This window comes from Cygnus olor, chromosome 9, assembly GCF_009769625.2.
Source record: "Cygnus olor isolate bCygOlo1 chromosome 9, bCygOlo1.pri.v2, whole genome shotgun sequence".
NCBI classification, from domain to species: domain Eukaryota; kingdom Metazoa; phylum Chordata; class Aves; order Anseriformes; family Anatidae; genus Cygnus; species Cygnus olor.
In genome coordinates this window covers 9,427,871-9,451,762 of record NC_049177.1, presented here as the reverse complement: position 1 = coordinate 9,451,762, position 23,892 = coordinate 9,427,871, and the positions used below count along the sequence as shown (strand labels likewise).

Here is a 23,892-nt window from a genome sequence, read left to right as displayed (position 1 = left end):
GTGAGGGGAGATTTGTTTATTGCCATGGCTGTACAGAATGTGTATATTTTTACTTTCTTTAATGAAGAATTCAAGAAGAGAATGTATTTATGAAGGCAGTCCTTCCAATTACAAAATTGATACTCTAAGAAATTATTTAGAAGCCATTTACTGATATGTCAATCAAAAAGTCCTGGCTTGCAATTGCTTTAGGAGTGAGGCATGAGTTTCAAGGATATAATCAAATGTAGTATTATATTATTCTGGTATCTGTCAAGCTATTCAGTGGCAGAGAATGAATGATTCAAGCAGGTGTGGACTACAACCATCCCTGTCTGAATGCTTGTAGTTAATTTTTGAAGAAGGTATTTGCCTCTGATAGTCACAGGTAGCTGAGTGTCAGGTCTTGCAACAGGAATAACCCATCCCAGGTACATTCACATGCTCTCGTGAGAGCACGTCTATCTGCAGTGTCACCACCTACCTGGCTTTTCTTTGCAAGCAAACTTTCTGCCCATAGTTCAAGAAGACCAAAGTAGCAGTCTGTAGAGAAAAAGGATGCAGAGCAAAGACAGATGACAACAGTAAAAAAGCAGCAACTAATGCACATGTAGCAACATTAGAGATATGCATTTTGACTCACACATAACTCAGCCTCCAGGAATTTGACTGTACAGAAATGTTATTTGCCAATGTGTTTTTTTTTTTTAAAAAAAAAGTAATTTACCAGTAAATAACAAAAAATTGTTGTTGTACGAGAACTTGGGGATGTTAATGTGGGCCTGGACACATGGGTGTGTGGGGGAAACAGGGACCCACTGCTGCTCCTGAGAGGGTGTGACCGAATCTACTTCAAGCCATGGTCTGGCTGGGGATGCCAGCCAGTGGCTGCTGGTCCAGGCTGTACAAAGAGAATGGGCTGACAGGAATTCAAAGGGTATTGGGTGTGTTGAAAGGGCAACTCCTTTTAATCACTTATATCTCATGAATGATAACAATGTTTTTACTAGCAGGAGCTGCACCCTGGAAGCTGAGATTGCGGCTCTGGAGGCCTGCATGTATTTTGAATGGGTTTAGTCTGGGCCCAGAGATTTGGTCCGAGTGTGCCCAGAGCGAGAGCGGTGGCTGATCGCCTCTCCCTGTTTGCTCAGCCCGCGACGTGCCAGGCGGGCACAGCCGCACGAGCCGCGGCAGGGGCAGGCCGTGTGGCTGGGTGCTGGCACCAGCCGGGGTGCCACTGGCAGCAGGGGAGCTGCTGGGGCTGGCAGCCCCGCAAAGCCAGGCTGGCTGCCTGGGCTGCGGCTGAAACAGGAGGGCAGCCAGCGGTGTCCTTGCTGCTGAGCGGAGCCACCTGCTCCATGCAACCCGAACCCTCTTCAGCAGCGGTTTTCTGATCAGCACAGCGGCTGGATCACAGCCCTTTTGCTGCCCCTGGTAATTTACCGCCCTGGGTAATCATCTGTTTTAAAAATAAGGTGAAGTCTGTTTGACTGGAAAGTTGTAAGTACTGTGTGTAGTATATGCTTAGTTTATGCCTAATGATTTTGAAATGAAAAATGCTTCATTTGCCAGTGCTCTACAATGCTGCTGCCTAGTCTGGAAAGGTAATGAAGATTGCTTCATTAGTACTAGAGACTGAAGTCTGCAGCTACGCAATGCAGGCATGTTTTGAAACAGGAACTAGCAAGTATGAGTACAACTTGACTGTATGGTTATATATATAGGGACGTACAGTCACAGAGGATGAATTGCCTTTATCTGATTGTTTAACGTATTCCTACCGCCAGCGCAGGAATACAAGATAAAAGTATTCATGTGTCTGAGAGACCACACAAAATACGCCAGGATTGTGTCAGACCAGAAGGAAGGCAGGTGCTTTTAACCCAGAGGGCAATGAACCCCTACAATGAATTACCTAGTGGTGTGTTAGTTTTGCCATGACCTTAAATCTTGACATGAAGACTGGATGCCCTTTTAAATTACGTATAGCTCAATGAAAAGTTTTGGCCTCAATGCAGAATTTATCGTCTTGGGTGTAGGGTTTTTATGCTGTAGAAGATCAGAAGGCCATATCATCTTTTCTTCTTTTTTACATGTTCACATGTAAAGCCCTATTAATGACCTCATCTGGAAGGTTTTGCACATTGAATGTACAGATGCAGCTTTCATGTCCATTTGATGAACCAGACGGAGCTCTTTTAGGACAGTCTTCCACTCCTCAGAGTGAACATTGCTTCCTTAATATTTGTTCTTTAAATACAGTCTGAGTATACATGCAGATGCTTATTTTGCTACATCATATTGGTGTCTTTCTGAAATGTTTTAATTATTTTGAAAGACTTCTGCAAACTGAAAACAACCCTCTGCCTACCACTGCCATCAGTGCCCCATTAAATCCTTGCTCTTGTATTAGACATTGATTTTTTTCCTCTTTTCCTCTGTTTTCAGAGGAGTGGAATGTCATCTCTAGACTGTTTCACTGTGCATCATAATGAGGCTAAAACGGGGATGGGGCACAGTCCAAAATCCAGCAGCAGGCCTTACTCATCTGCTGCCGTTCTCGCTCACGTGGGTGCCGATCCCTTAAGGAGTGCCACATGCGGGTGGGCCCCACCGAAGGCACTGGGGCTCCACACAGGCTCAGGCCTGCATTTGCATTGGGAGATATTTCTGCCTGAGTCAGGAGAATAGTAACACCCACAGACTCAGCCCTAGGCTCTGGCAGATTTAGCTCTCAGCAGATGTAGCTATGAATTCATTTAGCCTCATCAGTGGTTGAAGCTAATGCACAGACTTTAAACTGGTGCGAGTGAGGCACTCTCACGTGGCCTGTTGAGCCACCCCTGCTCCAAGGGAACTAACTTCCAGCAGAAGGACGCATAGGTAGCTGGGCATGGTAATACCCTAACCAGCCACAGCTAAAGCCATCAGGGCCCTGAGCTGCATGGCTATGCATATATTTATGTTTTCATAGTTACTGGTTGGGATAACCCTCCTTGGAACTGTTAACAATCCCAACTCTTTCTTTCAGATGGCTGCCAGAGATAGTTAAGCACATGTCCCTGTCCAAAGCAAAGGTACATGACATTTCACAAAAGAATTTGAACTATTTAGGTGCAAGGCCAAAGTATTATTTGATTAAAGCATGGGGGTGGAGAAACCAGGAGGAGCGCAGGAACAGACTGGCCAGAAAGTGGGAGACAGACCAAAGAGGATAGCAGAAGCCAGAGAAAAGTAGACAATAAGTTTGGGAATGTTAGCTGAAGGAATATTGAATTATTTGACCCTATATGTTTCCAGAAAACAAATAGTTATTTTGTAAATAAGATTGAATTCTACCACCAGTCCTAACAGAATCAAACTACAACTACCCAGATTTTGAGGTAGTCTTTCAGGTCAAAAGTGGAACAGAATGGTTTTGTTGCCATGATTTAGTGATGGTACCTTATTTATAGCAACCAAACCAAGAGAGAATTATGCAGTTCATTACACACTTGTGACAATAAAACCTTTATGTCTTGCACATATGTTACAGAGAACCTGTTTTAGAAACACTTCAGAGGCTAAAAATAAATACATTGGATTTGTTTAATATAGCTTCCAGAGTCATGTGCACTAGACACCATAAGACCAACCAAACGGGGCTTGGAGAGAGGAACCAGTATATTTAAAACAGCTAAAAATGACTCAAATGGCCTTGCTAGATATAAAAATGTTTCCAGAATTAAGTCTGGCATTGTGGGACCTTCTATGGGTAGAAGTAAGTATAGGTGTGTAAACATAGATACAAAATGAGTGTATCCTATAAATGGCTACTTACACATGACAGAAACAGATATGTCTTCACACAATTCCCTCTGCATGAAAAATTGAGTGTTTATAGCAGCTACTCTGTCTTAATTAACTGGTATATATCAATATACACTTAATGAGTAACACTAAATAGCTACATATTTTTCTGCTGCCAGCATGATTTATCTTTTCTGCTGTTTACTGATTCCTTATGAGTCAAAAATAATTATTAAAATAATGTGCTTTCTTGTATGTCATTAATAACTCCGTCTCTGCTCATGGATATATTTGTTTGGTCCATGTATCTCAGAGTAGTCCAGCCCTATACCATTCCATTCCATGCTTCAGCCCCTAGGTCTCATGTAGTAGATATAGCTATGAGCTATAAGATGTTAAGATGTTAAACTGTTCCTTGTCTGAAGCTATTCTACATATATGTATATGTACATACATATATACATATACATCTATAAACACATACAAACACTCTCATCTGTATAGGGAGAGTTAACCTAATTTTTAAAGCATACAGAAGTGGAAATCTACAAGCCCTTCTGGTTTTCATTATAAGCGCTTAAAACTAATTAAACCAAAAGCTGACCTTATTTTTATTCTTTTACTTAAATTAGTGCACATGCAATGGTGAAAGTACATCCCTGCTTGAAGATTTTGAGAACATCTTGAGAAGTAACAGGTATAAAACTCATTTTGCTCCTCTGACGTCATTGACATATTTCTATATACTAACAAGAACTCCTGACTCTAAGGGAAGCCCCCTTTCCTATTTCCTGCTGATTGTAATAATAATCCTGCCTTTGTTGCCTCTGAAGCCATGCCATTCCCTATTTCTGCTTAGAAAATATAAGTGAAATTGTCACTAAGTAGCCGTGGTTTTCCAGGTTTATCCTTGGAAGGTAGGTGAATAATTAAAACCAAAACACTGCTTTTCCTACGAGAGGGGAAGTATATGACTACCCACACAGGACTAGGTGCAAATCACAGGACGCAGTCGCAAAACACAAGATAGCAGTGTACTGTGTAAGTACATGAGAAGACCCTCAGCAGCCTGAACAGTGCTCTTTCCTGTTTTACAGAGTTGCACATGGGAATTGTGGGTCTGTGTTTCTTTTTGTTTGTTCTCTTCTGTTTGGACCGTGTGAAACCTTCTAGTCATGGAAAGAATATAAAACATAAAGCTTAAACTTTGTCCAGAAATGTCACAGCCTCTAAAAATTAAGACAGGTTTAGGAAGTTTAGTCTATGATGAAATGGTTTAGTCAAGTATGTGGTATGGGAAATAATGTCTTGGACATAATGCCTTGCTGAAAGCAGAGGGGTTTAGTAATACCGGGATACACGAAGAGAGGTTAGCAGATGTCTTGGTTGAAGTTTTTCAAGACAGACTGGTTAGTAAGCAGACAAGCTCAGTGTCCCTGGGGCGGAGAACACCTGTGCTGCTCTTGGGGAAAAAAATAGTGACATCCACTTCTATTTCTAGATTTGCTGGTTGTGTATGAGACACTTGTTAAGGAAGAAATGAGCATGGGTGGTTATTTGAACTGCAGGGGTCAGAACTCAAAGGAGTTTTTATACAAAAACATCCACAGAGCAAGGAAAAAAAAGGGCTGATTTTGTTCATCAAGGAATAGTAGAGCTCTCAGTTTTTCCTCCCCCAGTGGTTATTGGGTGGAGGACCCAAGGAGTGCCTGTTTGGTGAGTCTGCTTGCAAATTCGTAGCTGCAGGGAAGCCAGAAGTCAGTAAAGACATCAGAATCTTGTTAGCCTGGTTTCTACTGGTTTGAAATGCCAGGCAAGTTTGGAGTGCTGCTCTCCTAGGCTATCCTTGTCAACTGCATCAAGCTAAATTCAAACCTGATATAAACTGATACTTTTCTTACAGCCTGCTACACTGATTCTACAAATTTTTAGCACTCAGGAAAAATATTTGATAGGCAACTCTGGAAATTGTGCAGCAAACAGTATCAGTAATGCAAACTTCTCCTCCAGAATTGTTCTTTTTAGCCTCAAAGTATAGACTCTGGCAGGAAAGGAGGTTTGTAGGACTGCAGCTCCCACTGCAGAGCAGTCTCTTCTGTTCCAGGACTGGGGTACCAGTTTGGGGCTTTGGCAGTCACATCCAGAAACCCCCATGCTTGCCTCCATTTTGCCTGCTACAGCACTAGACAGTATTGCACTCTAGAAAAACAGGCACCCATGCAGTGCTGCTTGGCTGCAGTAACTCGTCATTTTTTGTCAAACAAGTCTCCTCAACCATGATTATGTAGTTCAATTTAGTTAGTGGAAGTGCTGTAAAAGATCCACAAAGCTTTTCCTTTCAGACCTTTCCCACTAACATCAGTTGTTTCCTTCCTCTTTCTCCCCAATTTTTAAGCACAGAAAGAGCAAGGCTGGGATGAGGATAGGAAGTCTCATGACCATTGCCTCCTGTGAGAGCAGACTTCATTTCTCAGCTCTGCTGCAGTTCCCTGAGCAATCTTGAACAAGTCAGGGATTTTCCTTGGTCTTAGTTCCCCTTCTCTAGACTAGGAGTGGTATTCGATAGTATATAAGTACTCCTATATTTTTCCCATGATCTTTTTTCTTGGGAGCTACTAGAGCAGGAATTTAGTACAAGAGAATGAAATAAAGAGAGCCTTATGAGTTCAAAAGAGCTCTGGACAATACTATAATTAAAATAATAATAATAATAATAATAATAATAATAATAATAATAATAATAATAATAATAATAATAATAATAATAATAAAGGTATGACGTGTTTGGGTATTCGCTCTTTTTTGTTTGTTTTGTTTTGTCTTATTAATTTGCTATTTCCTATATTTTTAACCCCAAGTGAAAAGCAGACATTTTGTCTAGATTCCTACTTCCTCAGTGTTACTGTGACTCTCCCTAAATTTTAGTTGTGCTGGCTGCAGTTTATTCTAAGAAGTTGTCATTGTTTCAGGAATTGCCCTCTTCTGGAATAGCAGTCCAATTTTTGCAGATTAAGCTAGACCTGTTTTTTCATAGACATCTGTTTCAAAGACAATTTTGGCTGTGAAAGGGAAGGCAGAGAGGTGCCAAGGTTTCTAGATTGTTTTAGGTTTCACTGAATCTAGTCCATTTTTCTTATTTTAGATCTAATGGGGGTGCTTCCATGGGGTGCTGCTTGGAAACAAAAAATGTTGCCTCCAGGCACTATTGTGGTAAAGATGGTGATATAATTGCCTATAGAAATCATAGGACAAGCTACTTCCAAAAGTAGAGTTTTAGTAAAAACCCCAGGCATTGGCCACAGATAATGGTAATTATATAGTTAAAACATTTTACATTGTCTTGCAAATATCCTCTCCAAATTACAGCAGGGTGGGACAATGTGTTCTTTGTCTCTAGGCTCTTCTTTTCTGTCAATTACCATGTTGTTTCATGCATACTCTTATATTTACAGTTGGTCTTAAAGTGGATTGGATTTATCAGTCCATGTTGGAGTTTGGGTACAGTCAGACCTGAATAAAAGTTCTGTCCATCTCATAAAGTGAATGTCAGCCAATTAGTCCTTTTTGCAAGTTCAGTGAAACCTTTCAAGATTTTTTTTTTCATTTGTTTTAGTGCAATTTCCTACTTTCAGCTAAGTCTGGAACTGGCAGACCTACTGTAACGGTTGAATCTGTCAATAGGTTAATATCTCAAGAGCTAGCTTGTTCTTATGAGATTTGAGTCCTTGTTTACTTTGTGCATTTAAAAATATACCTAAATGCTGGCATAGAGTTCACAGCTCTAGTGGATACACAGTAATTGGTCTCCTGAGAGTGAAAGGAAAGATCAGCTAAGGGAAAAGATCAGCCTGACATTAGGAGGAAAACAGGCTGTTTTTCATATTTCCTGTCTTAATTTTATTTATTTTTTTAAGCAAGATCACACATAAAGATTTGCCAGGAAAAATCACAACTTGTCCTGCCCCTGGAAAAAGACACACAGTTTGGTTGATTGGTTTGGGGGATGTTTGCCGCTTAGTTTGTCACATTAATGCCTATTTTGTGCAGCCTCAGTCTCCTCTCTGACTAGGCTTCCTCCCTGTGGTGGTTTTTATGCCTGTCAAGCTGTGCCAGTGGTGTCTCTCCCTTCCACCAGCCAGTCTTTCAACAGTGTCCTGGCTGTGCCCTGTCTGGGTTGCACAGGACCCCTTCAGGGTGACGTTGCTCGTGGAGCAAAGCTGGTTCTTTCCCAGGCACTGGATTCGTGCCTTTGTTTGTGGTCTGAGGTTTCTTCCTCAGACTGTTCCTCTTCCAGCATCCCCCCAGAATAGGATTTTACTCACCTGACTGTCTGGGGCTGAACCGGTGTCTCATTTGCCATCAGGATTAGGTCCGTCCAACAAATCTGGACTAAACTCCCACAAATTGTTAGAAATTTGCAATTCAGTTCTGAATCCTGATCAGGTGTGTCCTACTGAAGATCTCTGTCCTTCAGTCCTTGTACCTTCTGTCAGTTCTGCTTGAAAGTAAAGTTTCCCTCAGACTTTGTTTGCTTAGTTTCCAGAGTCACAGCAAACACAATTTAAAGGAACAGCTTTCCCTTTATCTAGGTAAGTTAGTACAAACACGCTCTGAATGTCCTTTGCACCGCTTGTGCCAAAGGTTTAATGACAGGGCTTTGTTAAACCTCCCATATAAATCTTTAACAGCTGGGTGAAACTTTGGTCCAAATCTGCAAACTCAAATAAGTGGAAACAGTAAATGGTATTTGCTTACACTTTTCAGGCCCACTGGCTGAGCTACTGCTCTTGCTTTACATTATTTACGGGCATATGAGATGAAAAGACCTCAATGTTTATGACTATTTTTAGGTTGCCATTTTTTATTTTCATGGATGTTCACATACCTGGGCATTGGGATGGATATAGCAGAGCCAGCCTGGTTTCATTTTAAGGCTTTTTGTATCTGTTCATCCAAAAGTATTATAGTTTTCTCCCATGAAATACTTTGATTTTGTATTCAGGTTGTGCTTCCATTCGCTGCTCTTTCAGGTGGGCTTGCTCTCTGCTGTCTGAATGTCCTTCTGCAAACAGCTTAGGGCCCGATGCTTCAAAGGAAGACAAATAAACCTGCAGACACCTATGCAGTGCTATACTTGGGTAAAACATTTTCCTTCATCCTTGGACATCTCACCTGGTATTTCTAAGCCTGCAGATTGAATGACTGACACAAAGCACCATAGTGCCTGCTGAAGTTGATGCTAGTCTTTCCCGTGATTTTTTTTCTTTTTGAAGTTCACTGAACTTGCCAACTGCCTCATCTCCAAATGTTTTAATTGGTCATAGAATTACCCTGTTCCTTTTAAAATTGGTTGTATTTTTCCCACGCCCAATCTACTCTGTAGAAATCCAAATGTGTATTCAGTAAAGCTCTGGTCCATCTGCGGTCGGTCATCATAGCTTCATGGTCACCAGTGTCACTATCCCTTTATACCAGCTGAGGGCCTGACCTGGGCATAGAGAGCTGTCAGCAGTTAATCCTGTAATGATTAATCAAGGTCACTGTCAGACCTGTGCAGTCCTGCTCTGTGAGCTAGTGGGCCATGGGCATGAGGGATGTACTGGAATTTGGGTTCTCCTATCACAAGAGTTGCTTCAGGGTGAAACTTGCTAGCCTTGTGCTTCAGACTTATCTGAGTGTCCCCAGAGCTGGCAGGGTACACGAGGCAAGGGATTCCAGTTTTATTGCATTTTTCAATCATTAAATTGCTTCAGTTCTCCTGGAGCAACTCCTTATCAACTTTGCTATTTTGAGGACTAAATAAATCATGTTTCTACAGCCTCCTTTCGATATGTGAATCTTAGCACCTCTCTTTTTGCTTTTCATGGATCTTCATCCATTTTATTACAAAAATAATGCATTTATTTTTTCCATTCCCCATAGAATGGGTGAGGTGAAAAAATGGTATAATGTGTATCACAGGTAGGCTGTTCATGGGGCAGTGTCTTCCACAGGGGACAGAGGCTGCCCTGTGACAAATGCAGAACTCACCGTGGAGTGCCAGAAGGCATACAGGCCCATTTTAGAGTGATGGTGTTGCCCTTTGGGTAGAGGGAGTAGATTTTTTTTTCACCCAAGTCTCTCCATGAGGAGCGGAAATCATTTTTAAGAGCTAGGCTATTATTTACTGGGAAAGTAAACACTGAGAGCACAATCATTTGCTTACTCTTGATAGAAATCAAAGCTAACATAACAGGAGTCGCTGGAGAGTAAAATGATACAAACCCAAGAGTACCCGCTCCTCATACCTGTTTCTCTCACAACTGATAAGGATAGCGAGGTGGTGGCTTCGAATGTGTGCAACGGCTCATTTCTGTAATGAGGTGGAATTAAAAAAAAGCACAGAACAAAACAGGCAGATGTTCCCTTGTCCAAAGAATCCTCTTTTCCAAAGATCTCTGCTATTAGCACTTGTGTGAGTTACATTCATTATTACTAATTTGTCCTTTTCTTGTTTTATTTTGATTTGTTTTTCCTGACAGTGCAGACTTTCAGTCAGCCCCCAGGTCCATAGGACTTACATTCTGCACAAATGATCAAATGATACCATATTCCCTAATGTCTGGAGGGCAGCCCATAGGATTTTAACTAAAAATTTGCAAAGCTGTGTAATTGCTCTCTTATATGGCCTAACTCCATATAAGACATCTTGATTTTAACTTTAGCTGACTGATGACAGCTGCTACACTCTGTAGCTTAGCCATAAATACTGAGTTACCTGTGCCAGGTTTGCTTTTCTAGTAGTTTAACAAACCAACAGATTCAGGTTTAAATATTTTGCAAGGGAAATACACACTGATAGTTTTTGACGGACTAGATGTCACTCTCATTAAATGTAGCATCTCTTGTTTTCTTACTTATTTGTTTTCACATATGCTCAGCAGTACTAGCTGTCTTAGCCTTCATTTGCAGCTATTGCTATATCTTTCCTGCGAAGTGGCACCTGAAATTGAGCTTGGTCGTCCAAATGCAAATGCTCCATTGTTCAGTATTCTCTCATTACATTATCTTCTGCATTATTTTTATATCCTCTTATTAATGCACCCACACACCCCATTTGCATTTTTTAACCTTTTTTAAAACATTTTCATTACAACAATCAGATGTAATGGCAATGAAGTAAGTGGGGAATAATAGAAGTGACGAGTTTGATTCTCCCTAGACCTATACTCATTTTAAACTTCATTGTGCCACTGGTTTTGATTTTCCCGAGCAGGAAGTAGGGGGATCAAACCCAGCACATCTGCACGGAGAAATCCATTTTTTGTAGTCAACAAGGAATGGTTTTATAAAATAGTTACAGCACACAACATGCTGTTTGGTAAGAGCACTGCTATCAGGAAGGAAGGTGGCCTTTTTGCAGAGGACTGCAGTGTGGGCTGGTGTCTGAGAGCAGCGCTGGAGGCCTGGATGCTGTCTGTGAGCACTCAGCGATGGCTGTGCCAGGGAAGCACCGCAGGGTGCCCACCTGTGGCTGCGTGGTTGCCCTGCTCAGGCACTGGGGTTCACCTCACAACAGGACTAAGCTTGAATTTTTAGTCCGGGGCGTGGTTTTTAGCCTTTCCAAGCTGTTACCCTCTGAACAGCCACGTCTGCTACCTGCCCTGGGGAGAGGGCACTCCGGCTGGCTGTGGCTGCCGGGGGAGGTGGGGCTCTTGCTTTGGGAGGGAGGGTAAGGACATGTGGGGACAGGGAGCTGGGTGACAGGAGGTGGCAAGGGCACAGCCACCCTGCCATGCACGTGCTGCCAGTGTAGAGCAGGGAACCACTGGTACCACAGTATGCACTATGAGCCGCGCTCGGGAGTTGCCACCCTGAGGAGAGATGGACAGCCAGTTTTAAGCTGCGGCCAGGCAAAGTGAGTTCTGTTAAACAAACAAGCATTCATGGTCTGGCTGGCTGCAGAAGCTGTGCGTGACTCAGAACACCACCTGAGCAACACGGCTGTTAGCGAGGGAGCAGAGAAAAGGTGAAGAAATCCACAAAGCAATCATTCATGTCTCACTCTCTGGCAGGCAGTGTCTTAGCAGCCTCTTTGGTGTCCTTCTTCCTTTCTTAATTGTTTCTGCTTAGCTTGACTCTGGATTTTCTCCAGGACTCACTGTTAGAAGTTAATATCTCGTGGATATCAATGCCATTGTCTGGAGGGTTTTTTCCTCACATTGACTATTGTGTGATTCCAGATATAACAGCAAGATACAAATGCCCTCAGGCTTCTTTTGTGTGTCTCTGTTAAGGCAATACTTCACTTGCCCAGTTAAGGCAAGGTTCATAAACATGGGGTGTGGTTTTACAATACAGCTAATTTGATCTAATGGCTAGCTGCCAGAGAGGTGAATCTATGCCTCCTGTCAACAGCTTCGTACTCCTCCTCCCTCCCCTGCTGTAGATCCTGCTGCTTGTCTGACTCCTGCTGACGTAGTCCAGGACAGTGACCCAGCAGAAAGCTGTTCACTTCTTTTTTTTTTTCTTTTTTTTTTTTTTTTCTCTGGATTAGTTTTCTGTCAGACTGTCATCCTCTGATGGCTTGCCAAGGTAAGATGAGCATCAGTGCTGGCACAAGAAGGGATGCAGGGTTGCTTAAGAGAGAGGGAAGATGGTAATACAGAAGCATTTAATTAAATTGCTTGGTTGTAAATCAACACCTTAGCAACTCTCTATTTGGCTTGCACAGATCAAAACCACAACTGCTGTCAAGTGGGTAGACTTTGCTTCCTCCTTTTTCTTTACTAGTAAGATCTATTTGCAGGATTATTATTATTATTTTCCCAATAATCTCAGAGCCAAGAAGTGTTAATGGCAGCAATGGAAACACAGTAGAGAAAACATAAAGGAAGAGAAACAGCCAGGAATGGGAAAGGTGAGGCAAGGCTGTCTCTGACAGCAGCAGCACTACATTACATCAGTAGCACAAGGTAGTCACGAAGTCAATTTGCTTGGCTGCTCCCAGCAGCTGCAGGTGCTGCTCCTAAGCTCGGCAGGCCACGCCTGGGAGAAGGGATGGTGCTGTTCTCTTCTCCCTCAGCCTCCCACCACCTGCTGGGACCCTACACTCATACTCTCCCCTCCTTTCTTCTGCTTGACTGTGCCTATTGATTCATTGACTGCAGCTGCTGGTATGAAGTTTGGCTGCTGGGAGCTGCATCTGTATGCAGCAGCATATTCCTGTACCGCTGCCTGAGTTAGCCCATGTCTTCATCCAGAAACAGCACACTGATGGATGCCAGGTGGGTAGTGCCAGCAGAGGAATATGTCAGCTTGTCACAGCACCCTTGCTCACTGGTTATAACCATTTTCTGAGGTCTTGTGGCAAACTTTCATAGAGCTCCGGAGCACTCTGAGAGGAAGTGCTGGGAGTCAGCATGCTGGGACTGGAGGAACTTTCCCTTCCTCAGCATAAGGGGACAAGAAGAGCAGGAAAGGACAGGCAGGAGTGAACTGCATAACCATTACCAACAACAGCTATTCTGTAGTCCTGTCAACCCATGCAGATAGACATATGTCATTTAATTACTACAGTCATTTCAAAATCTTTCCCTTGCATTTGTCCAGCTCAGATGGAACCTCCCCTTATATGCAAAACAGGTTTGCCATTTAAATATCGGCTTGTGTATACATGCCAGCTGCTAGCTCTTCCTGGGGGATCTGGGACAGCTGACATCGCTGCCAATATAAATAATTTTGCAGGTTGGAGACTAGTTGGTAGGAGCGTGGTGAACCTTCTTTTTATTGTATCCAATAAGAGTGCTTTTTTTTCTTTACTTTTGACGTGACTTCCAGGAGGCACAGAGTAAAAGAGGTATTTCTTTTTTTTTCCCCTCTCCATATCAGTGGGTATTGCTGGGAGCTAAAAAGCTAAATACAATGTTTTTTAGGTTCAGATTGGAGTACAGTCTGTGTAGTCCTTCACCAATGATATGCTATGAAGAAATAATGCTGTTTCATGCAATTCCTCTGTACTGCTCAGAAAACCTGTGTTTTACAGCACAGGAGCTTCTGCCAGGCTGAACCACAACATTTTGAAAGCAGAACTGGACGGATTGTTTAGAAAAGCAATGACTGAGGAGGCTGAAAATCCCCTTGTAAGTGCGGTATGAAGTCTTTACCGCAAGAAAAACTTTGCTTCTAGTGTAGTTAAAAAGTTTAATCCAGCCGGCAGCTGGATTAAAGTAATTCCAGCTTTGTGCCTTTTCAGTTTTGAATTTTGAATGTTTTAAACAGTCATGTGTTTAAAGTTTATTGCTTGACAGGTGTCACTGATAGCTCTACTTTCTGACCTTGCGCTGAGGCTGATTTATTTATTGGTGCTGCCTGGCTTGTTAAGAAATCCCATGATCTAGATTTAGTGTAGGATGTGCTCTAGGGGATTGAGAAGGCTGGAATAGCTCTCTGGTGCTGGCTTTCAGCGGAAATAGGTACAGTCACTCCGTTTAGCTAGGAGGAATGGCTTGCACATAGAAATACACTGTGTAGCAAGCATTTTAGAAGCAAACTCGGTCTCCTATTTCTTAGCCCTATACAACTGGAACATGGCTTCTCCTGGCCCCTTTCTATGCAGTATTCTAATGGAAGTGTCATCTTTTCTTTAAATGAAACAGTATAGATATATATTTCAGGATAGTGCTTAGCTGACTTCTATAAGCTTGGAACACGCTGTAAGTCCAGGTCTGATGTTAAGCGAAGGACAGATTCTTGCGCTTGTATTGAAAAGCAGAACTTTAGTTGGCTTTTGAACTTGGCTTTCTCAGGTTGTTTTGTTTGTGTTCCTTGCCCCTCTTCCCCGAACCTCCCTGACGAGGTTTGGTTGGTTGGTTGGGATCTATCTAGATTCCTCCAAGAGCAAACTGGCTCCTGCACAGATCAGCAGGGCACCCTGATGGGGATCAGGAGATAGAGTTCAGTTTATTACCTTATTTCTGATGCTTTGTTTTTAAAGACATACTGCCTTTTCATCTTGGATCTGAACTTGTTAAGACAGTTTTTCTGTAGTAGCTGAGGTCAGTGGAAATGCTATCCTTTTTAGTCACCCTTCTTGGAGAGGGTTAAAACAAATAAGCATGGAAGGAATTATCCTCTTCTGTATTAAAAAAAAAAAAAATGACCAACTGAAACAAACAAACGAAACAACAAACCATGCAAGCTGCCTTGAAGGAGAGAAGTGGAAGGAACAAATGCCTGATCTTGGTGGCTGCCAGAACCTATCCCTTACTGCAGCTTGGGCTCCTTCCTCCAGGTCTCAGATCCATCATAGATTAATTTTATTGTCAGCTGTTATTTCTTTTGACTCTTCTGATGTGCTGTAAACGGTCTCTGCTTTGGAAATCGTTTCAGCTGTATAACTTGCAAACTCTGAGCAACAGTTTCCTCCAATTTAACTCATGACTCTTCTTATGTAATTCCACCATGCTTTTCTTTCTCCCTGTCTGCCCAGTTCTGCTTGGAAGTGGGGTACTGGATCTCAGGGCAGCAATTCCCTGGTGCATTGGAGAGGAATTGCAAGTAAATGTCAATAATCCCTGAACAGCACACTTCTCAAGGGTAAGCGTGGGAAGTAAATTCAGAACTCCAGTAGATACCAAAAACCAGGAGGCAATACTGGTTTAATGGCTGCATGATAAATTTGCCTTCTCCCCATTAGTTTCTCTGTCATCTGCAAAAAGGTTATCAGCGACCTCTTAGGAAATAAATTACTGTGTCAACTCCACTTCTTCTTCCATGCCCATTTACCTCACAGAAGTACAGCTAACTTTTCTCCCCAAGGTAATCAAATTGATACAAGTCTGAGCAATTACTTGCAAATTGTGTACAGTTCTCCAATCTCCTGCTTGTGTTTCAGGCCTCTGTGTTCCTAGAAGATTGGTGGTTTCCCCCCCCCCCCCCCCTCCAGATATAGCTCTTGGTCTGTCAAAAGACACTGCTGTGGTCTACAAACTTTGTCTTGACAGTGTCCTTAGATCAATGCTGGCTGCAACGCTACCACCTTCTTCTTCCTTGCAGGCCAGCCAGTGTTATTTCAGCAGGAATAGAGTAGCATCATGGACACATGCATCCCTTGACCATCTAATCCTGGAGAGGCTGGCGTGTCAGATTTGAATTCTTGCAGTGCTGGAGTGTGAGCTTTTGAACACCCCTCATGTGGCTGTTCTGTTCATGACTTGCTGTTCTGTTGATGATTTGCTAATTTTACTTCTCTCTTATTTAGGATAATGTAGCCAGTGTTTTTACCTTTGAAAATGGGTAGAGGTCAAGAGAAAAATTAGTTCTTTTCAACTGGCTGGAGAGTATCTAAAGCAGCACTCTTTTTTTTTTTCTTTTTTTTTAATAAATATTAAGAGCTTTAAGCTATTTAAAGATTCTGCATTTTTTATTTTGTGTGAAACTCAAGCTGCTGTGAGTCAGTCGCTGCTTGAGGATCCACCACAGAAGACGATAGAAGAAGCTGAATACTGACTTTTAAGTGTTTGAAAAAGGATGGAAAAGTTTCTCTGCAGGTGGATACATGGTGTATATGCATGCAGGCATAATATGCACACTGTGTGTGGGGAGTATACACACACGTGTGTGTCTATGTGTGTATACACACACACGTCCCTGTCTTGTCTCTGAACAGATGCCACTTGGTCCCAGAGTTTTCCTCGGCTGTAGTTGTGGGTGCTGTGTCCAACAGCAGCTGTTCCCAGCCCTCGAACATCCCACCTTCCCTCACTCCCCATTTAGCACTAAGAGGAACAGAAGAGCATTGCGATGCGCACGCTGAGCATCTCGCAGAGGGGCCAAGAGCATGGGGAGAGATGCCTGCAGAGGACAGGATCATACAGGAGGGACTAGGCTGCAGTGGGCTGTTCTGCTCCCACTCCCATGCTGCAGCACAGCCTCTGTGGCATTGGTCTTTCAGCTCTACATCAGGGGTTCATGGGGGTGGACCAGATCTCTCTTTTTTTGTTTTTTTCCCCTCCCCCACCCCCCCTTGCCCTGCCCTCAAGAAGGATTTCAGTATCAGGATGGCACCATGAGCAGGAATCTTAGGGAACCTGTGCTGCACTAGACAGGCTGACTAATATCCCTTTAAATAATCTCCCTTTAAATAGTCTGGAAGTACTCTGGTGAGCTTCTGTTTCAGGAACCATGAGAACAGCCACGGCTACAGTCTGTATAAATAGCCAGATCCATGCTGCTCTGTAGTGAACAACACAGTTATTTGTTCTAGGACAGTCTTCCTATTTTCTTCGTGGTGTTGCATGGAGAGCTGAGATCAAATCTGTGGTGACATTTCTGTACAGTAGCTGTGCTGCTGGCTTTTCATAGGCTGCTGTACTGGAAGTGGCAGTGAGGAGGGAGCAGCTACCCTTTGGAGATGGACTTCTCTCCCCTGTGGCTTTGCATTTGAGCAGCAACGGTGCTGGGGCTGGCTAGGGTCTGTACAGCTGGCTTTAGCTAAAACGGTGCAGTTAGGACCCTCTGATCAGTGCTGTGAGTTTAAAAATTTCGTGGGTATTCATAGCATCTGGAAGGTGAAAGCAAGGGATACTTGAATGCTTGCTGCCTAGCTGTGGATCTGGATAGAGCATAATGTGATGGTCCTGTCCGAGGAGGACAAACTGCTTATCTGCATTGTCCTAACTCAGTAATCAGCACTGTAAAAGAAATTTGTTAATCAAGTCTATGTTAGGCTGGCTAATTCTTTTTTCTTCTAAGATGGAAGAGTGAAAATTGATCTCCAGGTAGATATGTGCTTTCTGCAGCATCATAAGCAACCTTCAGTTTGTCTCCATCTGGTCCTGAATTATCAAGACAGCCTTCAAAACATGAGGATCTGATACACAGCCAATAGCCACTATAGCACTTTCCTATTTATCTAAATCGTGGAGAATCCTCAACTCTTAAGACAGCATTGCAAGTCTTGCCTCAGCTGAGGTAGGAGGCATTTGAATTTCTTAGTCATAGTGTATTGTCATCTTATCCTTGCCATTCTACCCACTCAATGCGTCAGAGATCTAAGGCCTGATTATTTTTTTTTGAATTTTGTTTTTATTTTATTCCCCATCCCCCCAACATCTCTGCTGAGCTGAGGATATTCAGGCCTTCAGTTTCTGGTGCATCGTGTCAGAGGTCCTTTTTTTTTTTTTTTTTCCCCCCCCCTCTTTCCCCTCCACTCTGCTCAGATGTAATTCCTCTGAGCCAGTGGGTTTTTGCCAGGGTAAATCAGTTATCAGGAGAGGCTTGGTGCAACAGGACAGACAGATCAGTGGATCCAAGGGGAGGAAGAGAGACAATATGCAGACATAGCACAGACCAGGTCCATAGAGGCAGCTTCCCTAGTGTCCCCTCATGATTGTCTTCTTCCCTGATGTTGTTTTTAAGTCACTGTACAGATGACAAGTGTCCTACCTGATGTGTTACCGGCTCCACATTGCTGATTACTTTATTTTCAAGTTCTGTGAGGCCCTTAGGAACATGTTGATGGCCCAGTAAGACCTCATGTATGCTTCAGGCAAGCAGTGGCCTTTCCCCTTCCAATGAGAAACCTGCAGAACCCAGTACGTAAGTCTAATTCTCCTGCCTTGGGCCTCTCCTGGCACGCTCAGATGTCTTACATCCAGTTGGTTGACACCTTCTAGTTTCACCATTTAGACACCTTTCGGACTGCTCTTTCATCTTATGAGGGAGGATATTTTCTTTTTCTTTTCTTCATGCTCAGTGTTTACCATCCTCAAATAGGGGCATGGCTGTGGCCATGGATTGCCTCACTGTGTTGTCATTATGGGGTTCAAAGTTTATATTTGGCAAAGCAGAAGTTTTGTGTTGGGTTTTGGAAACACCATCAACAAAGATAGTAATGCTCTTCTGAGGCAAAATACTGAAATGTTTGATTATCAACAGTCTTCTGAATTACAAAGCAACCCCCAAAAAATCCCAGCTTCTGAATTTCATTAAGAAGAAAAAACAAACTACAGACAGCTTTTTAATTAACTGTATTTAGTGTACTTAACTCCAGGAAGATTAACCAGGCTGTTTCTGGGGTAGGTCTGGTCTGCGTGGCCAGCTGCTATGCAACATGTGGATTCTCTTTAGAAGAGCACGAGAAAAAGACGAAAGTGAAAGCAGCAGAAATTGCATTTCAGTGCAGGTCAGGTCCCACTGAGCAGGGAGGGCAGAAAGCAGTGGAATCTGCCCCTGTCAAGCTTTGTTGGGCTAAGCGTGGGTTAAAATGCAGTGTATTTTGTCTTCTTTCCTTAGCATGATGGCTTCGTTTCCTGTCCTGAAGCAAGAGACGTTGTTCCGGAACGGTACGTGGAGCTACCGAATTCCAGCCCTGCTCTACCTGCCGCGTTTCAGCATCATCCTGGCATTTGCTGAGGAACGAGAGGATGTGGTGGACGAACATGCCAAGCTGATAGCGATGCGCAGAGGCATGTATGACCCAACCACGTACCATGTTCAGGTACCAGAGTGGGGAGGAAATGGGGAGACTGCCCAGCCATACTGCTACCCTGTCCCAAATGAGTTGAATGGGTCTGCCTTCTCCACTGTAGCTAAACCGCTCTTACTTCTCCCAGCTGTAGGAGGCAAGCCCACCTTTCAGTAATGCACGTGTCTTTATAACTGCTGGGATTCAACCCCATGACTGGGCAGTTGTTGAGGGACTAAAGTGGAGCAGGTACAGTACATTTTCTGGGGATGGCTCTGACCCATCTCTGCAGAAGCAGAGAGAGGGGCGTGGGCAAAAGTCCTGTTGCAATAGTAAAGATGTGGAAAAGTGGCAGAAATGAGCAGTATCACAGGGATGGGGAGGAGTGAATTAGCAATCGGTGACTATTTCTTTAATTCATCTTTTTAGAACTAATTCCTGGTTTAAAAAACAATTGAGAACAGCTAGTCTCCCCACGCAAAAGAGTGTCGTCTGGTTTGTCTGTGCCAGTGAATTGGCTACCTTATTAATCTACCAGTTATTATTAACAGTTATCTTGCTGGGTGGCTGGGGGTGGTGGATACTCTATTTATAATCATTTCTTGCATTTGCAAATGCATTAATGTATTTTTTTGGGGGGGAAAAAGAAGTCATTTTTCTATTCCAATCCTTCACTGGTGACTGGTTGTCTTAGATTATAGACTCTTAAGAGCTGGAGTCTGCCTAGCAGAAGCAGCCTCTGAGTGCACCTGCAGTGTCGTACCATTCAGGTAACACCTTGTGTAACCCCTGTAATTCAGTTAAGTAGGGCTCAGTTGGTCATAAGCTCAGTAATTTGTGTTCACATGCTAGGGTTTCTTAAAATTGAAATATTAAATATTCCCAAAAAACGTTAATACAGGTTGAATAGACAAAGATAAGACATACCCAAAAAGGGTAATCAGCAAGTCAGGGTAGAAAAGCTAATTAGTATAATCTTACTGGAAAACACTGCTTCTTTTACCAAACCAATAACTCTATGTAGGAATAATTTTCTAACTGCAATGTTGGTGTTTGAAATGTGGCTGTATTATATGCTATTCATGTAAAGAAAGGCGGGGCTTGGATGGTTGGCATGCTTGTTCTGCAACCTATTTTCTGTGTGATGTTGGACAACTTGGTCCAAATTTCCGCACCAGGGTGTGTAATGCCACGTGATCAGCTCCAGCAAGGTGTCTCACTGCAGGCTGACATGGATCAAAATGGAGGAGCAGAAGTCTTAATGCAAACGGATTTGTCAGCATCCAGTATACTTCGAAAGGGTTCAGTTATCTACCTCACTTCCTAAGAAGCACTGACAGAGCGTAGGGTCTACAGGCACATTTTAACCACATTTTATATGTCTGTATCATATGTATATATAAATGTTTGTGAGAATTCCTTAAAATTCAGTTACTGTAGTTTTTTTAACAGCGTAGTCAGACACCAGCTGCACGGAGATGCGGAGATATCAGCTCCTCGGTGAGCTGTAATTTAAATAGGACATAACCCACCTGTTCAATGAAGCACATGAGCACTGCATTGTCCAAATAAACTTAATTTATTTTAATTTACATTTGATGGTGCTGGTATGTTGTCTGCCTGTTTCTTGCTCTATCTGCAAACTTGCTTCTCCTGTGGTGTTCTCAAACTCTTCTGTAACTTTTATCTGGGCATCCTTGCACTGCAACCTGGATTTACTTGTAACAGTGTGTTTCATTCTTGTCTCCCTTCACACGGCCCTGGCAGTGGAATAGCATGGAGACCATTGTCAGTGCGCAGCTGAAAGATCACCGATCTATGAATCCCTGTCCTGTTTATGATGAGGTCTCAGGGAAACTGATCCTGTTCTTCATAGCTGTCCCAGGAAAGATCTCTGAGCAGCACCAGCTCAGGACAAAGATCAACCTGGTGCGTCTCTGCTACATCACTAGCATGGACCAAGGACGCACCTGGAGCGCTGTCCAGGATATCACCGAGGGTACCATTAGCTCCGAGTACAAGAACTGGGCCACTTTTGCAGTGGGGCCAGGCCATGGATTACAGCTGCTCAATGAGGCCCGGAGCCTTGTGATTCCTGCCTATGCCTATCGTATCCTCGACCCTAAGCAACACCCCACCCCTCATGCCTTCTGCTTCATCAGCTCTGACCATGGGACGACATGGGAGATGGGGAACTTTGTGGGGAAGGAGAGCGCGGTGGAGTGTCAGGTAGCCGAGGTACACACCTGTGGCAGGAGGGTGCTCTACTGCAACGCAAGGAGCAGCAGAGGAGCAAGAATCCAGGCAGTCAGCTACAACCACGGGGTGGACTTTGAGGGAGGCCAACGGGTTGAAATGCTTGTAGAGCCTCCCTCTGGATGTCATGGAAGTGTTACTGCCTTCCCACCTCCCCCTGATGCCAGGTGCCAAGATAGTTGGTTGCTCTATGCTCATCCTACAGACCCAAAGGGTCGAAGAGATTTAGGAATTTACCTCAACAAAAGCCCTTTAAACCCAGCACACTGGACAAAGCCAAGCATCCTCTTCAAGGGCTTGTGTGCTTATTCAGATCTGCAGTACATGGGCATTGGGCCAGATGGCTCACCCTTGTTCTCCTGCCTTTTTGAATATGGGACCCATCAACAATGTGAAGAGATAATATTTGTAATGTTCACTTTGAAGCAAGCCTTCCCATCTGAGTGCTGAGTCTTGAGCCTTTTCATCGGGATTCATCTGAAAACCACCTTTGCTGGTGCTTCTTTTCACTGTCACTTCTCATCTTTCAGCAAAAGGGTTTTTGTATTCTTTGTGCACCATCGGTTTGCCATTGGCTTGTACCATCTGTAGATTACGAAATCTATTAAACATACTAAAACTAAACGTATTTTGGTTTTGTTTTCTCTTGTCTGTTCTCCTGCCTCACCTTTCCCTTTGGCTGCTACCTTAATCATCACATGCTCAAAGCAAGTATGACTTTCGCATGGGGTCTCTCGCCTTCAGGCCTCCAACAGTCTTGCCTAGGGATGTGCATGCTGATGGCTCAGGGACTGCCAGAGATTAGAGGGCAGCAGTGTTATGCTGAGCTGTATTTAGTAAATTGTGGGGGAAGTACTGGAAAGGACACTGCCTTACTGCCTGTATCCGCTGTTATTTTCAGAAAGCTGTTTTGGCCCTGATTAGGTGTACTTCTTGTAGTCAGTGTAGTACTTGCTAGCAACTCTACCTTTCAGGGCTAGCTGTCTTAGGATTTCAGAGAGGCCATGGGATGCTATCGTCTTTAAATATTCCCAGCCCACTTCTGTTCTGGATTTGGGGTTGCTGTGTTGAGTTCCCAGGCTACTCAGAGACTTCTGTCTAAGTTCACCTTCTCCTTACTTCCCATGTTCTTGCTTTATTTGCCCTTTTGCTGATACCGCACTAAGTAGCTGCAGTTTCTCACGTGTAAGAAAACCATAGCCTCGTGTGCTCCAGCTGTTCCTTTTCCATGGGCAGGGAGAGCGGGACCCGTGCAGGACCCCCCAGCCCCATGTTTGGGGACAGGGCAAGTGGCAGAAATTGCATTTTGCCTGTACTACAACTGCAGGATCAGGACATGTCTGCAGAGGGAGCTCCAATTTATAGTCAGGTGGGGAAATAGTTGCTGGTCTGTCTAACACATGTGCTTAGCTCTGATCCAACTGCTCTTATCTCTGACAACCCAATGCCTTGGAAGCATGGCTGTTATTATTACAGAGTATTACTGGCATATGGGGCAGTGTGTCAAACAAATAACATTGCCTCACTTCCAGAAAATTGCAAAGGCATAAATGCTGGAGGAGAAGGACCTGACCAAGCCCAGAACAGCATGAGAGCGCTCAAGCTGGAAATCTTTTCAGAGTAAACATTTTTCAGCAGGTTTTGGAAAGAAACAGCCCCCAGTTTTGGTGAGAGATGGGCTCTTCTGAGGCTATCGTGTGAAGTTTATACTGTGAGTAGACAAGAGGAGTGACCAGGAATGAGCAGGCACCAAGGACAACACATAAGGGCACAAGGAGTCAGAAAAGCTTTACTCATGCCTCTGGAAAAATTCTTTACAAATGAGTCTGTGCTTGTTTTCTGCATGCTGTATTCTCTGTGTGTGCACATGTGGAACGGCTCCAAGGAAAATATGTTTGTTTGCTCTATTGTTGAAGAAAAATACCTGCTTTTCAGAGTGTTCTCAGCATGCACCCCCTTTGGGGAGCTCTAGAACGTCATGTAGGATCCTTTGCACTGTCACTGCTCTGGTCTTTGAGTCTCTGCTTGCTCAGTGTTCTCCTCCCTACCCCCTACACACACCCTTGCTTTTTATTGCTTATAGCTTTTAGGGAAAGTGCGAGAAGGGCTCCTGATTTTTCTCATTCATCTAGGTTTGTTTCAGGGTACCTGGAGGCTGCAAGCTCCAAGGGAGCGAAGAGATCTCATGGCCTTCACAAATACACCTGTAATTTGCTGAGCCTTCCTCAAGCAGCAGGTCAGTAACGTGCTGGGTCACAGCCTCAAAGGACACAGCGGCCGAGCAAACCAGTACTTTGTGGGTATTGCTCATGTGGCCTTTAGATGTAGGCCAGAGTCTAAATGTACTTCTGTGGCCAAATAGCTTGTTTTGGGTGCTAACAATGCAACTTGAATGATGCTACGAGCAGTATTTACCCACT

The 23,892-nt window shown here is 43.5% G+C and overlaps 1 protein-coding gene across 9 annotated transcripts in view; it reads left to right on the top strand.

Annotated features, from left to right (window-relative positions):
• NEU2 (neuraminidase 2) overlaps nt 1-22,077 on the top strand; it is a 38,468-nt gene extending 16,391 nt beyond the window's left edge. For 3 of the 9 annotated variants that reach the window (XM_040567684.1, XM_040567683.1, XM_040567685.1), the window contains 3 exons: nt 4,401-4,465; nt 19,045-19,249; nt 20,984-22,077. In XM_040567684.1, coding sequence (XP_040423618.1) covers nt 19,046-19,249; nt 20,984-21,922 — 1,143 coding nt within the window. In that variant the 5' untranslated portion in view covers nt 4,401-4,465; nt 19,045 and the 3' untranslated portion in view covers nt 21,923-22,077. Of the gene's footprint in view, nt 1-1,002; nt 1,480-3,010; nt 3,057-4,400; nt 4,466-13,427; nt 13,607-19,044; nt 19,250-20,983 lie in introns of those variants that run through there. The other 6 variants (XM_040567679.1, XM_040567678.1, XM_040567680.1 and 3 more) reach the window with 5 other exon arrangements.
• The last annotated feature ends 1,815 nt before the right edge of the window (nt 22,078-23,892 follow it).